Source organism: Pelobates fuscus, chromosome 10 (genome assembly GCF_036172605.1).
Source record: "Pelobates fuscus isolate aPelFus1 chromosome 10, aPelFus1.pri, whole genome shotgun sequence".
NCBI lineage: Eukaryota > Metazoa > Chordata > Amphibia > Anura > Pelobatidae > Pelobates > Pelobates fuscus.
The window spans coordinates 68,378,846-68,396,033 of record NC_086326.1 but is presented as its reverse complement, the minus strand read 5'-3'; the positions used below and the strand labels follow the sequence as shown (position 1 = coordinate 68,396,033).

The 17,188-nt window shown below is 37.4% G+C and overlaps 1 protein-coding gene across 1 annotated transcript in view; it reads right to left on the bottom strand.

Annotated features, from left to right (window-relative positions):
* Positions 1–16,718, bottom strand: part of RPP30 (ribonuclease P/MRP subunit p30) — a 29,341-nt gene extending 12,623 nt beyond the window's left edge. The window contains exons 1-9 of the mRNA XM_063435290.1: positions 16,667–16,718; positions 13,689–13,768; positions 12,141–12,196; positions 10,227–10,283; positions 9,791–9,865; positions 8,137–8,208; positions 6,159–6,248; positions 5,398–5,514; positions 3,023–3,052 (exon numbers count right to left, since the gene is read on the bottom strand). Of these exons, the coding sequence (XP_063291360.1) occupies positions 3,023–3,052; positions 5,398–5,514; positions 6,159–6,248; positions 8,137–8,208; positions 9,791–9,865; positions 10,227–10,283; positions 12,141–12,196; positions 13,689–13,767 (576 nt within the window). The 5' untranslated portion in view covers position 13,768; positions 16,667–16,718. The remainder of the gene's footprint in view (positions 1–3,022; positions 3,053–5,397; positions 5,515–6,158; positions 6,249–8,136; positions 8,209–9,790; positions 9,866–10,226; positions 10,284–12,140; positions 12,197–13,688; positions 13,769–16,666) is intronic.
* Positions 16,719–17,188: the final 470 nt, after the last annotated feature.

Genomic DNA, 17,188 nt, shown 5'->3' with positions numbered 1-17,188 from the left:
GGATGTGGGAGGTCGGTTTTGGGAAAAGGTCGTAAATAAAACACTTCGAGCCGAGCTAGATGAAGCTTGACCGGAAGTCTGAAGTGGCGCCAAATCAGGATATTCGTTTCTAATGGGGGTGGATTCTGGTTCCGGAAGGGGAGATTTAGTACGAGGGGGGGTGGATCCTGTACTGGAGGAGGAAGCGGAAGTGGATGAGGGTAATGAGGGGAGGGGTGCAGGACTTCCTGCGTTTGCGTCACTTCTTCTTAACGGAAAGTAAGGGGGCGGCAAAGGGATCTCGGACTCAGGGGGCGTGTCCAAAATGGGCCTAACACCAGTCCTAGTGGACGAGCAAGTCCTAGCTACCATGAGGCGACACTGCTCCTCGTGGCATGTCTGGAGCCATTTTGGCGAGTCATTTACGGCCTGTCTCCAACAGTCAATATAAGGAAACTGGCCGTAAAGTTCAGGCCTACCCGATACAGCCACGTGTAAGCGCTGTACCAGAGTTGGATCCAAACTGCCACGTGGCGGCCATGCCGCAACCAAAGTAGGCCACTCCCTAGTACACAAAGTGACCAAACGTACAGGAGACATCTTTACCCCAAAATCACAAACTTTGAATCCCTTTTTAAAATTCTTAACCATACATCCTAAGGGATCCGGAATCGTTGACTGCGACGCACCCATACTTAACAATGGAACGTCGTCGACAACGAATACTATACACGCGTACTATTCAACAGTCACACCCGTTTCCTCTGGCAACAGCACCACGTGGTACGGTTACCAAGTGAAACGTACACAATAACAATAAACACTCAGGGAATTCCCGTACACACACAGCTGTTACACCAGTCACTATATAATCAATATTATGCCCTTTGGCGTAACTATACAGTCACCCACGCTATAATTCTCTATATACGAATTACCCGTCTATAACACACCCCAGTAACATCGTCTTTTACAAATAGCGGTTACAGTACGGTTAGCATAGGTCAAAGCACAAGTTAAGGTCACAATACAATTATTAGTGGTTATGGTGTTAAACATGCAATGGACGACAATGATTAGTACTTATTATATAATGTCAGTAAATATACAGGGTTATGGTACCGTGCACTATAATACAGCAACACACTATTAACACTCTCGCTAGACGGCTGAGCTCGCGCTATCTAACAAGATATACACTTTACTAAAACAATCGTTAACACATTTACAATTCCCAACTAAACTATTGGCCAGTACCTTGAATGGACTACCTAAAACTATATACACCCGTTTTGGTTAGCCACACTGCCCAATCACCACATATATAGCGAGCTAGAGAACCGAATTTACACAGGCGCCTCTTAGTCGCACTATCAAAAGTCTAGTGGGTTCCAAATTTACACGCCTTCCCACTTAGCCCAGATAGGATGAGAACTAGCGAACCGAATTTACACAGGCGCCGCTTAGTCTCCCGGTCCCTCCGACCTAGCGAACGTAATATACACCCTAGAACGCTAGTCTAGACAAGACACCGGTGTCCGGCTAGGGCTATTTACACCAGGACCCCGCCTGACTAACCAAATCAAACGGTCTGACTAAAGAGCGTTCGATCGAGCGGTGCGCCTTCGCTCCTTCCCTCCGACAGAGGGGGCAGATACACAGATTCAAAACCCCTTTGGGCCTACCGCACAATCGGTATACCCCTAGTGGGTCCTGCCGTCTAAAACAGCAGTTGTCTTACCTCCTCGTTCCTGAACCTGAGTTCACACTCATCGACGGGGACACCCCAGCACTTCTCACGTAGAGGCCGATGATCTCCTGGACAACAGACCAGTGGCGCCGAGACGAAGGGAGGTCCACGCAGAAGTTCAGGGGTGCAGCCGTAGAGAACGTGGGCAAAGATAGACCGTCTCACGCCTCTGCCTCTCAGCTACCGTTGAACGATGAGCTTCCCGGCCAATGCACCAAATGATACCGGAGAAACTGACGGAAGCCAAGCACAGAGAGATGGACACAGGTTTCTTCAGGAAGGAAGAGATTCTTTATTGGATCACCGATCGGGACTCAGAGGGACTAGCGTCACCAAAATACAGCAAAGTCTGAGTACTGAATACATAGAGTACATTCCTTATATAGCACTGTAGCTCCTCCCACAATTAACTACACCCACACATACCCTTAACCTATTTAATAAATAGAGTCTAAACTCATCCATCCGGTCTAACCACGTGGCTCATCTGATACAAAGGAGAGGGACGCGTAATTCCAGTTCTTACATTCCTGCACCTGGTCAGTACAGTGATAACAGTATCTTAGCTACGTGTAATTAACTAACTGATACTACAAACACATATACATACATATGCCTTGTGGCAATCTTAGCCTGCTAAACTTGTATTTTACTGGAATTACATCACAATAATGAGTCCCTTTAGAAAAATGTATTTAGCGCTTGTCAAACTAGCGTTTACATTATCCAGTAGGACATGTCTAGCTTGAGTGGTTTGAAATAATTTGGAAAATGAATTGGTACCATCAACAAATTGATATATACACCATATGGTCTCCAAATCATCTCATTACTTTCTCAATAAAATCTTATTTGCTGACCTATAAATTCCAACCCATACATAGATTCTCTGTAAAATTTAGGGACATGGTATTTGTTTCCCCCAGTGCTCTGCACCACCATCAGGACAATAAACAAAATAATTAAAGACAGTGATTGCATTAAGCATTTCCTTAACCACGGCAGAATAATAAAATCACAAACCAGATCCTACATCGAAAAGAAACATACCACTTATTTAACAAAATATTATATAGATCTGCAAATGGTAAATTAGCAGGGTACTCTACAATAGGAAAGGTTTTTTTTTTTAAACCAAAGTGTGAAAACATGAAATACCGTACGGTTATCTGAAAAAATCCCATCAGCCTACGTTGCTTACTGCTGCAGTTTCACACAGAGCACAAAGAGCCATTGCCATTTCATGACAATCGTCCTTTAAGGGGTTAAAGACCACAAAATGTATTAACTTACCCTTTCAGCACCACTCGACAAAATAATGTTCTAGAAATTAAGAAAAAGAAAACATATGTATTTGCATTCGATCCAAACAGAGTTCAGGGATAATACCGACACTCTTTTAAAAAACAAAAGGATAATTTAACACAGAATATGTATTCCAACAAACAGAACAGACAAAACCAGTTGACTAATTCCAAGTAAACTAGTTTAGAGCTTTTAGTAATATCACTACTGGAGTACAAGAGTTCTGAAAAGTATTTCTATGTTGCTATATAAAAGAAATGCATAGGAGGACTTTGGCCTTGCACATAGGAACCATAATAAAATACACACATACAGGGAGTAACTGTCAGGATCTCAAAGTGAATTTCAAATTTAGTGGGATTCTTCAGTGCCAGGAAAACAAACCCGTTTTCCTGGCACGAGAGAATCCTGGAGTGCCCCACTCCCTCCTGCCACCCATCCCAGATCGCTAAAGGGGTTCAAAGCCCTTCAGACACTTACCGGAATCCAGTGCCGATGCCTGACGGGGTCAGGCTCCGCCCACGCTCCACATACGTCGGCGGGGGAGACCTAATGCGCATTTGCGGCAATGGCCGCGCGCGAATTAGACTTCCCCATAGGAAAGCATTATTTAATGCTTTCCTATGGGGATTCCGGTGACGCTGGAGGTCCTCATGCATAGCGTGAGGACGTCCAGCATTGTTTAGACGAGTTGTTTAAGAAGCCGCAAGTCCCTCTAGTGGCTGTCTCATAGACAGCCACTAGAGGAGGACTTAACCCTGCAAGGTAATTATTGCAGTTTATAAAAAAACTGCAACAATTACACTTGCGGGGTTAAGGGTGATGGGAGTTGGAGATTTCTTTTCCAGTTCTGCTATTTTTCCTTTGCATTTGAAGTTCACTTTGAATTCTCAACAATTCTTGCTTTAGTGAATAGCCCTGTATGCCTTTACTTTATTACCAATACAAACCATGTTAAGACATTTGAAATAGGTATTTAAGATTGGTTTTCATTCTAATAAATAAGTAAACAAACATAAGAACATTCATGTTTGAATGTATGAAAAAAATACCCAGCTCCCATGTACTTTTACCGGCTGTCCCAGTTAGGAACTACTATTATAACTGCATTCACTTATGTTCTCCTTTGTTATTTTCTTGAACCACTACACATATGTAGCAAGAGAAAATAAAATAAAAAGCAACAATATGCAATTAACAAGGCCATAGGTCACCATGGAGAGAAAAAGTATATGTATAAAAACGTGTGAGACATTGCTTACAATAACTCAGCAATATACCAGGTATTATGTGTACATAATAAGAGCAAACAAAAGTCTATAAAACATCAGAAGGGCATGGCCATGTTTGAACTTGTGCCAATTCCTCCAAGTAAGGATTAAGCGGCTAAGTGAAAACGTAACAAGAACAGTAGGTCTACTAGGGAGGGGGGGGGGACTGGCAAGTTTTTGTAGCTATTAAAATATCCAATGTTATGCATTCAGAAGGCCCCAAAGAGATCAGCAAACGTTTAGGTAGTATGCAGAAATAGGTGCGTTTGCGTTAACTGGTTTATGGTATCTTGAATGTCAAACCAGAATTTGTGGCGCGTAGGACAGAACCGGAAAATTTGTAAAAGTAATCAAACAGATTCACCACATCTCAAACATGTGGAGGATACCATAGCATATATTTTAGAAAGGTGCCATCTACAAGTGCAGCAAAAAAAAAATACTACTAGTTGCTCAAATTATTTACGTTTTTGGAGGTCCCCTTCATATGAGAGAGCGCTTTGAACAAAGCCAATAAGTCAATTTAGGTGTCAGTGATAAAGCTGCCAGCTGACATCTAGGGGGAATATTTTACATGCAGATTTACCCTGTAGACAACAAATAGCCTGGGGTGCTAATGTGGAGGTATCATAAACCTTTAGGTGGCCCAGTAGGATACTTGGCCTGAAGAAATGTGAACAGTTCCCAAGACAGAAGATTGATATGGAAAAAAAACAAAACAAATATACACCCAGCTTCATTGAACACTCTGCAGTATAACCACTATATTGAGATGTTGACGTGTACTTTGAGTACTGCCCTCTCATTTTTTAAATTTTTGTTAAAACATTTATAGTATCCTTGGACAGATAATGATATAGCTTTCTACTATATTATCCAAGTGGCAGGCAAAGGACTGGGATTTAGGTGTCGGAACACTCACGATTTTTGTAAAACTGGTTGAATACTATTTGACAGAAACAGGGAGGAAATGAAGCATCTATTCTAAGGCATCTTTATGAGACATGACTTAAAATGGTTTGGTAATGGTTACAGTTGCTAAGAATGTTTATTTATTGATGAGAAAAATGTGAATATGTTGTAAAAACGTACCTTTCCCTTGCAAAATTGCATCAAACTGAGAGCATTGGATATTGTGTATCGCCTTATTGAAGAATCTTTGATTGCAGGGGTATAAATCAGCTCAAAAAATATGCCTCTTTCTATTGCCTAAAACAGGAGAGTCCTAATTAAAACATTCATCCAAATTCTATTCTTTCAGTTTTAAATTCACAGATGAACAATAAGTCAATTGCTTTTTTCCCCACAACTCTGCCGGCAAGATTGTTCTGATGCTGATGGAACGTGTTTAATTACATAAAACGTAATTCTACAATACTTAAACACCACTTTCCATACTAAACAATACTGAAGTACCACTTGAGTACAAAGAGCACTGAGAGCAAATTTCCTATTGATGTGAAGTACATCCACGCAGTGTGTTTACTCCAGATTTACTGGATATTACTGATGGATCCGCAGTCTTAGTGTGCTGGTTTAAAAACTTTCTTTAACAAATAAGGAAAAAGCAAAACAAGATCACGTTGATCAAAGCAACTGCAAAGGCAGCAGGGATATGTCAATCTGTGTGTGTGTGTATTCCCTCCCGATGATATCACGGTAGTCAATATCTATCAAGAAGAATTGCTACTCTGATTAATTTAACTAAATATTGATTAAAATATCACTCAGGACACATCAAATCTTAATTTCCACTTGCCTATGAGTGGAAATATTGACACAGACACTCGCTAAAACATGTTAGAGCACTATATACATATCCATATCTATTTTAAGTATCCTTTTAAACTTACTGCATTTATAGGAGGTTTTCTGATGAAGAATGGCTGTTTTTCAGTTACATTTATGCACACCAAATCCACGTCTATATTGGTGCAAGCAGCCTGTAGGAGAAAGATAAAATAAAAACTAATTTTGTGGATATATTATTTACTGACACTCAACCACAAGCAGAAAGGGAATACTGCATATTCAGTATTTATTTGTAAATCTCACGACTATGCACCAAGTCTGTTAGATACAAATGTGTCTGCAGAGCACTCATGTCACCATAACCACTGCAGTGAGCTTTAACAATTTAATAATACAATTTTAACAGTAAATTTGGTATTACCTACACATCATGCTAACATAATTGCTAGAAAATGTACAGAAAGGGAGACTAAAAAATAAACGTAAAAAAAAAATCTGTTTTTCCCACCTGTCAATTAATTTAGTAGAATAGAGTTGCATAGATCCCTGTGCTGAAGGACTGACTGACAAGAGAGCCGGAAAACCCTCTTATAGGCTGTCCTCCTGAACACCAACCCATGTGTTGTGGTTGCTACAGTTATTCTCTAGCAAACACTTTTTGAGCTGACCAGAGGATTAGATGGATGAAGTAATTGTAACACCCACAGAGCTGCAGCCATGGAAGTGCAGGAACCCAAGGTACATAATGCAATAACTGGAAAAATTGCACTGAATATATAATTTAGCTCTATGACAAATTCAATGCCTTTTGAGCATTTTCAGTTAAAGTGAACCGGTCATGATAGATTCTCTATAAAGAAATTCACATAGGGACCTACTTATCTGTGCTTTTGTTTACTTATTCATTTTAATTTGATTTTAAAATATATTTATTCACTCTGGTGAAGTATTTCCGACTGACCCTTAAAGACGAGGATTTCTTTTGCAGAGACTTGGCTCAAACAGACTTTCATATAGCAAAAGAACATGCAAATCCCATTTTAGTTAAGGATCAAAAGAACAGTATAAAATGACCAGACACACAATTAAAAAATGTGTAGATGACAAGTCTGCTTCAGATATAGTAAAAAATAAAGAGTATTAGCAATGAGGCATTTGCAGTGGATATATGAGCCCACTGAGAAAGCCATATTGGTAGAAATACAATCTTGGAAAAAAAGTATATGAATATCTATTTTGTTACTTTTAATATGACTTTACAGAATAAAATAAATGTTACTGTCTATAATATTATAAAGTATCAAATTTGCAAGATAAGTACACTAAGGACCATTAAATGGATTCTATAGTGTAAGGAATACAAATCTGTATTCCTTACACTATAGTTCCTTCTACTACGCACCCCACATATACCCTCTCCAGGCACAGCAAGGGTTAAAAAAACCTTGTAACACTTACCCGATTCAAGCACCGCTCTCTCTTGGCGCTGGGTCGTGAGAGAATTGAGGCATTGAGCCCTTCCCATAGGAAAGCATTGCTTGAGTCCTTTTCTATTAGGATTTAACGGACACTGGAGGCCCTAAATAAGAGCTTGCCATCACCAGAAGCAGTGTTTGTCCTGCAATGTAATCATTGCAGTTTCTCAGAAACTGGAATAAGCAGGACAGGGTCATTGCACCCAGCACTTCAATGAGCTGAAGTGGTCTTGGTGCCTATAGTGTCCCTTTAACATCCTAGTTGAGCATCAAAGAAAACGTAGTTTAGAAACTATCAGAGGATAGTTTCTAAACTCCATTTCCTTTGATGCTCGACTAGCCTACTTACTTGGAATCAGCAGCTCTACTTCTAGCAAATAAAGATGTTGCATCACTGCAAATGTTCATTATGGACAAATTGTGATTACTGTATGGAATTACATACTTCAGGGGCTAATTCTATAAAGAATAAACAGTTGCTAAAAATTATGCATGATGTCGACAACACCTTAATATACAGAAAAGGTAATTGTTAACACTTTATAACTTTATGCTCTAGTGAAAATGTATAATCTAGTTTCTAACAGGGACAATTCTTACTTACATGAAATAATTTTTCTGTTTTAGGAAACACAGCAACAATATCGTACCATCTGGTAGAAGGGGAGGTTGATCTCTACAAAATAAGAATAAAAAAATAATGACATGCATGCATATGGTATTGGGATATCAGGAAATAGATTTAAGGCTACATGACGTTCTGTGCATTATGTACTGTCAACGACAGATGCTGAATGTGATTAAATGACGGCAAATTTGTGAAGCAGGCAGAAAATCAAAACAAAACATAAAAAAAAAATTAAAGCTCTGTTTTGTTTTCTAAGTTTTGGTATAACTTATTTAAAGGAGCACTATAGGGTCAGGAACACAAACATGTATTCCTGACCCTATAGGGTTAAAACCACCATGGTCCACTCATGACTCCATAAATATAGCAAAATCTTACTGTATTCAAACCTGAAGCTGTAACTCTGCATTTTGTTTGCCTCAGAAAAACAAGCAGTCTGCTGACATCAGCAGAAGTGATAGCTTGATCCAATCACAATGCTTCTCCATAGGATTGGCCGAGACTGACAAGGAGGCAGATCAGGGGCAGAGCCAGAATGATTCAAACAGCCCTGGTCAATCAGCATCTCCTCATATAGATTAATTGAATCAATGAATCTCTATGAGGATGTTCAGTGTCTGCATGCAGAGGGAGGAGATACTGAATGTTTGGATGCATTTTAGGCAGACATGACCCAGGAAAGATCTCTAACAGCTATCTGGGGAGTGGCCAGTGAAGGTATCACTAGGCTGTAATGTAAACACTGCATTTTCTCTGAAAAGTCAGTGTTTACAGCAAAAAGCCTGAAGGTAACGATTCTACTCACCAAAACAAATTCAATAAGCTGTAGTTGTTCTGGTGACTATAGTGTCCCTTTAATGAACTCAGCGATGAAACATTGTTGGTGTTACATAAAAAAAAAAAAAAAAAATGATAATGGCTTGACAGATTTATGTAGCCAAGTATCATGAGACAAAAGAAGTCAAAAACAAAAACAAAAAAACAAAGAAGGAACATAAAAATCAAATACATTAACAAAAAAAGAGGAGAAATGGGGGTGAAAAAGGTTTATAAAAAAGGGACAGGAATTTAATTGTTTAAAACATACATTTTACATATTCTCAAATATTTCACACATGACAACTCATTATAAAGTGTGTCCTAGTTATTTTATGACATTATGTTGTTTGCTTAAAATTATAGCAAATTAACTGGTTAGGTTTTAAATAAGCAATGTGCTAAAGAAAGAAAAACACAATATACTATTTTTATTAAACTGCTGTGGGTGCTTGTTTATTTGCAATTATTTCCCTGGTTGACCCCATTGGTGCCAAGCATATGCTGCTGTTCTGTATTTATATTAGAAATGAAATGACTTCCTTGCTTAGAGATGTATTCAGTTGAACACAGCAGTACTTGAGGACAGAAACAAAACAAGATAATGGGGATTTGTTAAGTAGAAAAACAGAGGAACAATGGAGAAGTTTACACCACATTTAAATAAGTTAAAAAAGGAAAATAAATACTTAAGAGTGTTGTATTGAATTTTTTTTTTTATTATTAAGAAATGCACCACCGTTTTCCAAACATTTCTGAGGAAACAAAACAAAACAAAAACAAACAAACAAAAAAATTAATTTTCATTACATACCAACACATTGCAATGAGATGGGTCTGAGGCTATAATGGTTAGCCTATTTAGAATTTTGATTGGTTTGCATTTCCCCTAAACAGAAAGAGAATTACACAATATGTTACGAGAACACAGCACAAAGCATTATGGAAAATATTGCAGGTACATGGGTTTCTCAATCTAAAAAGAACAAAGTTGTGTCAACATTATTTCAAAAAGCATGAACTAAAAATTAAAAAGAGGCTAGTAAGACAGCCTCCATTAGAATTAAAGATGTGTAACAGTATTTGGCTAAAATATGACGAGTTGACAAATGGCCGATATATGTGATTTCAAGGCAATCATGAGGAACACACTATAAATTGTGGGCAGATAGGGATGTACTATAGATTGTGGGTAGACAGGTAGTATATATCCTAAGTATTGAAATTACAGGTTTAGTAACAAAACTTACCTGTACAGTTGGTGGTGATGAAAATATATCTGTAACGGACATTGGTTTGGCAATTTCCTATAACATAAATAAAATAATTAAAATGTATGCACGTTTACAATATGCACATCCAAGACATTTGCCTATGTGTACGACATTAATTTTACAATATCTTTTTCTCCTAAGGGTTAAAGATTATTTAAGGGTGTCCAGTTCAGTACTTTAACATATGAAAACATACCTTAGTACAAAAGACAGCACGGTTTATTTTCTTAACTGTGTTTTATTCTCTATCTTCAAAAATCAAAGAAACTTTTGGAAAGCAAAGCTATCTTTGGGATAGTTGGGCAATCAATGCACTGTATTTTGTTATACGTTTTGTCAAATAATTCTCTTTTATTGTACAGAGGGCACAGAAACATACATTTTGAGAACAAAAAGGCTTAATAGACCATTTTCTTTTCCTTTCCAATACCTCAAAGATGCTGATCTTTAAACTTCTTTTATAACCAAAGGAAAACTACAGACTTTCCCATAAGATGAATCACCAGGCCGGGAAGAAAATGGAAACACTTACAAGGTTCCAAGTTAAATAGAACCACACAGTTGGAGGCCACCCTCCATGACTACAGATTAATGGCACGTGCCCCTTATTTTAGAGCAATCTGCAGCTTGGCTACTTCCTATTAAGAATGTGACATGTCTGTATCAGTCCATCTACATTGCCATAGACGATCAGAATAACCTCAAAAGGTTTCAGAATTTCAAGATTAATGAAAAGTGCTGTAATATGTAAAATGTATTTGTTGCAGCAGGGGAATTGATTACTTAACCAATGTAGTCCAATTGGATATTTCAATGAATAACAGATTTTCATTAGAAGCATGTGGGTGTTTAAAGTAGTGCTCGTAAGCATAAAGAAGTAATATGTGCCCAGTTAAAACAGCAGATTTGGTAAAGAATTGCGTGTTTCTAGTTCAAAACTTCAAATAATGAAGCTGATCCCACTCAGACGAAGAAGAAATTCGGATAATCACAAGGATTTTCTATTTTAATGATATTACAAATCTACATTTCTACTAATTATACAGAATAAGTGTATGTGCTAACAGAAATATAGCTGCCATACCGTAGTTGATATGTTATAGTGCTTGGTTCACTTTTTTTTTTTTGTGAACCGTAATGTTTTTAGTGATCGAGGGACAAAAAAGGGGAGGAAAGAAGTGTCTGTCAACATTGTGCATGTGGTGTGCACATATTGCACAAACAAATTAGATTATTCATCGACAGCAAATTAATAATAAGAAGCCTCATATGGTGTCAGAGAGCCAGGGGGTGGGCCCAGGTTTTACCAAATCACTATTACTAAAAGCCACTGACAGTGCTCATATTCACTTATTGCATCGATTTGCAACAAGGAAATTCTATGAATCGCAAGTAGAGCCCTTATGCATAATCTATTAATAATTTTGGAAAGATAAGGACTGTTGAAAGCAGTATACTATGGCATTTGTAGTCAGAGGAAACTGTATTTGTCAATTTTGAGCCATGTGTTCATTCATTGGAATCATGAGTGAACAAATTGCAGTAATATTCAATTACTGACGGAAGAACGAAAGGATGAATCACATAAACAATATTTATTTGCTTGCAGCAGTAATGGGGAAAAAGCAGGCGCCAAATGTAAAAATACCTCATCATATTTAATATTTTCACAAGATGTGCATAGATTCTGTATCCTTGTGCAAACATGACACTTTGTTAGCAAGGAAGATAGCCAGCAAATATGTGCCCTTTACGCGATACTAAATGACGGAATTGAAATTAATGGAATGTGGAGAATTTAAATCTAATTTGTAGTGTATTTAAATTTCTTAGCTGCTTTTTGATTTGGGTTCGAAAGATGGTACTAGGAAAATGGCTATTTAAACTTACAGTTTTCTTCTTGTCAAATTCAACAAGATGATTGACAGCAACCGTTGAATAACCAACTGAAATCAGAAAATCAAAAGTAAATTACAGTTCAATTATCAAACTAGAAATTAACAACGATTCCACATGATAAACATGTTTTAAAACAGTACGGGTCTTGCCCCCCTTGCCAGATGCTGTGTTGTCCAATTAGCAGACTCAGCACTAACCATGCACCATGTTGTTAAGATCATTGTAGCAGTCAATGGATGATTACAAATGTCCTATGCAGGTTCAATTTACCAAGATAAATAAGAACGAGAATAATAATTCATAATTAGCCTGGAAGGAACAACAGGTGTTAAATTTAAAAGGGAAACGTTGATAAAAAAAACAAAAAATAATCTTTTTGTTTCTATGCATCTAACATGTAGTGTCACATTCAGTGTGCATATTAAAATGTTTTATTTACATGGGAACCATGCACATACAGGTAAATGATGTAAGAAAGTATATAAGGAGAAATACTTCTGTGTTAGTGATATCTGAATATGGGGTTGGACGAGAAGTATCCGGGGAACACAGGTAAGTGTGAAACATTTCAAAATAATCTGCCTACTTATAGTTGGACCGCACCAGGGTTTTACAAAGCATTCTAACGGCTATGGGGCTTAAACTACAATTTTAAGTTAATTTTGCACCATTCTATTCAATCAAATCACCTTTATTCAATTTAATAAAAAAAGCTTTATGCACCATTACTTGACCCCAAACCATTAGTCACACTCTCCATTGAACAAAGACCTCCATTTAATACTGTTGGATAAGCTTTCCAAATTATTTAATATTTGTTGCATACACATTTAAAATATTTTTTTTAAAACATAATAAAATATCAAAAATATATAATATTAAAAAAAAAATCAAAATATTAAAAAAATAAAATATTTTTCATTTTTTTTTTTAAATCATTTAAAAAATGTATCCCAAAAATGTAAATCATTGGAAAGTTTATACAGCAATATTAAATCGAGGCAAATATGTACATGATTGGTTTGAACAAGAGTGTGTGTACAATGCTCAGACACTGTGAGCAGCATGAGCGGAGCTGACAAGAAATAAGGAGCCAGAAGGAGAGGAAGAGGATAGCCCTGGGAGACAGATTTTAAATATATATTAAACATCTGCCGTGTATTTTTATTATATATTTAATTTGACCTCCTGTCCACTGTCTGACCGGGTCTGCTAGTCTGAAGACAAAAGCACACATTTTTTTTTTTATTATTTAAATGTGATACAGATGTCAAATTTACAGATACACTTTCACCCAGAGAGTTAGTTTAAAGGGACACTATAGGCACGATGAACGCTTCAGCTCATTGAAGTTGCATGAATTATATTTTTTTTCTTTAGCAAGATGAGTTATGAACCAGAAATTGAATTAAAAGACATGATAAAAATACTTTCCATGAAAGTGTTAAAAAAAAAAAGACCCTGCCATAGAGGTTATGTAGATTTTGCCAGTCCTAAAAATTATCTTAAAGGCAAATATTCACAATACGAGTCACTTACGATGCGCTGCCATCTCAATTATATTTTTCAGTCTCTTAACATCTGTATTCATAATATTCAGGTCCACAAAAACAGCCATTCTGCAAAAAAAGCCCCACTTGTTTCAGTAATAGGAATATGAACATATTTACATAGAAAACACCATAATATCATGCATCTACAGTTCTACTAAACACAATATATACCTGTGAAGTCATGTTAACGGAAATAACCACTTTAACCCCTTAAGGACACATGACATGTGTGACATGTCATGATTCCCTTTTATTCCAGAAGTTTGGTCCTTAAGGGGTTAACTTCCTCTACTTCTACCTTCCTTTTCCCTATTTTGTTCCCCGGAACATTAGACCCAGTAAAGTCCTTAAAAGGGACACTCCAGGCCCCAAAAGCACATCAGCATGCCGAAATTCTTTATGTGCTAACAGTGTGCCCACTTTCTGTCTAATTAAAAAAAAAAAAAAAAAGTACACATCATACGGAATATAAATTGAAAGTTTGCAAATTATCCTTGTTACACTCCCTGCAACAAAACAAGAGAATAGGAGAACTCATGGAATACCGTATATACTCGAGTATAAGCCGACCCGAATATAAGCCGAGGCCCCTAATTTTACCCCAAAAAACTGGGAAAACGTATTGACTCGAGTATAAGACTAGGGTGGGAAATGCAGCAGCTACTGGTAAATTTCTAAATAAAATTAGATCCTAAAAAAATTATATTAATTGAATATTTATTTACAGTGTGTGTATATAATGAATGCAGTGTGTGTATATGAGTGCAGTGTGTGTGTGATGCAGAGCCTTGGTGGGGGGTGGGCATTTTTATTATTTTTTTATGATTTTAATATTAATAGTTTTTTGTTATATAATTTTTTTTACAATTATTAATTATTTTTTTATTATTATTATGTATTTATTTTCGTCCCCCCTACCTGGGGGGATTTTCAATATGGAGTCACCACGCACAGCACGAAAAGTGTTGGAATGGTGGAAAGCAGTAATACCCGTGTATGCAGTGTGTGTCCTCAATGCTTCTCTGTAAGAAGCAGCTGATGGATAAGTCAGCAGAATTGAAAGAGTTTACCAAAAGAGCAGCAGTAACAGCAAGAAGACTGTACAAGCTTTAAAAAAAAAAAGTTTAAAGTAACACTCTGATGATTTTCTTTTTTAACTTTATTTTTTACTATTTAGTATATATATCCCCAATTAAAATATGCCTTTATTTTTTGTGCATGTTTTCTTTTGGGGTATATAGAAAAACAGTGTGATCCGAGGAATTAACCAATCTGAGCACCCTCTTTGCTGGAGCTGCGAGCATGCACACACACGATCACAGCTTTCCAGTGCTTGTCAAAGAACTATACTACAGGTCTTTGAAAAGGGGAAAATGAGAGCAGGCTCTTGCCCAGAAGTCCTGGTATTGGACTGTTGGCGAGTTAAGTTAATATCTTTTTTTTTTGTGCTGAAAATAAATAGAATATATATATATATATATATATATTCTATCACAATGATAAATGATATACTGTCTTGACTATGGGAGGATTTCTGTTAATATACCAGCTCCTTGCTGGTTAGTAGTGTTGTGATTTTTACTGGAGTCTGGAGAAAGAAAGGGAACTACACATATTTAGTACGGAAAGAAGAGAGGAGGCAGCGATATCAGGTGCCGAGAGACCAGCTTTGGGATTAAACCAATGGAAAATGGCTTATCACCTGAAGGTAAGATGGGGGCCAATTACTCCTGTTTCTTTAAGTCTACCAACTTAATTGAGCTGAAGTTATTAGGGGGTGGCAGTGTACTTTTAAAATAATAATAAAAAATATTAAGGGAACTTTCCAAGCATCATAACCTTTACATTGCACTGTTGTATTTATGGTACCTGGAGTGCCCTGGTACCCCCCAATTGAAAGTAGTCAAATCATTCGATGTCTTACCAAGGGTATTCCAGATGCCATGCACTGTTTCCACTACAGGCAGAATCTCTCTGCTCAGATCTAAGCCAGGCAGTGCTTACCTTACTGCTTGAATGCGATAAGCTGGCTCTGCGCAGTCAGGATTAGCTCAGGAGTGATAATAGAAGCTCTTTATCAGGCGCTTTCGGCTGAGAGGAGACAGGGAGCGGTGCATGGCCGATCCCAAGTAAGAGGTCAAACCTTTCTAAAACAGTTTGACTACATACAATGGGGGAAAGCTACAGAACTCATGGTACCATAACCACTACAGTTCACTGTAGTAGTTAGGGTGTTCCTTTAATGTTCCAAGTACAGAGTAACATAACTCAATATATAAACTTTTTCTAACGTAGTACATAGTACATAGTAAATGCATGTGCGAAAAGTTAGATTCTCAAGTGAGAATACCATATTTTACGGGTCAGGGTCCATTTAAGAAGAGGTACTTTGCAAACACGGTTCCTTATATTTTGCAAGCCAGATCCTTTTAGATAGAGAGCCATGTAATGTCTCTGTTGACAATTATTTTAATATAACTGACAAATAATATGGGAGCAGATTCTTAATGTCTAGTTAAAGATTGTCTTATTCTACATATTTGTACTTGGCATGTGCCTTTCTTTAATGCAGGTCCTCCAATTAAAGACATGAGGCATGGACACCATGTTATCAGAAATGGAGTTACAGAAAATAAATAAACAATGCATGCAGGAAAATATATATATATATACATACAAGTTCATAAACTGTTACAGCACCATTACAATTTTACTGAACATAACTCCTTTTCAGCTGCAGCTCGACTATTGCAAATCCTATCACCATCCTGCAAAATCCCATTCAGCACAGCTCTGCCTAAAGAACTGGAGTGTCTCTTTATTATAAAATAATGGCTCACAGTGCAAGCTACGGACTTTACTATAATCTATGCAGAATTCCAACGTCCCTGAATCTGTACACGTTTTATCTTTCACTTTTAACCATAGGACCACATTGCGTGAAAACACACTGATAAACACTACCTTCCTGGCGATCTGAGTCTCTTCCGGGATTCTACAGCACAGCATAGCACGTGGGGGGCGTGACTAACCTTTAACCTTCATCGTGCGGTATCCAATCACCGACCTGGATGTGAGAAGGGTGTGTGACCTAGCTAGCAGGACAAGCATAAATATCCCTCGGTTAGCAGTGACTGTAACCATGGCAACGATGTCAGAGGGTTCTCTCTGTACTGGCTGTATTGAGCATACTTTTACAGCCAAGTTTTATATTGTGTTTAAATGTTTGTTCTTATTGTATTTATTGATTTTCGGGTTTTTTTTGTAGCCTGTTGAGATTCTTTTGTCCAGTGTTTACAGATTCTTTTTGTTGTAACTAATTTTGAACTTTTAACCCCTCAAGGACACAGCTTTTAAAAACTGGACTGACCCTTAACCCCTTAAGGACAGAGCTTCAGAAGCTTGTCTTATGCTTAAGGACAAAGGCCATTTTTGCATTTTTTTGCTGTTTCTTTCAAACGAAATTTGCATCTCTATCATTTATTG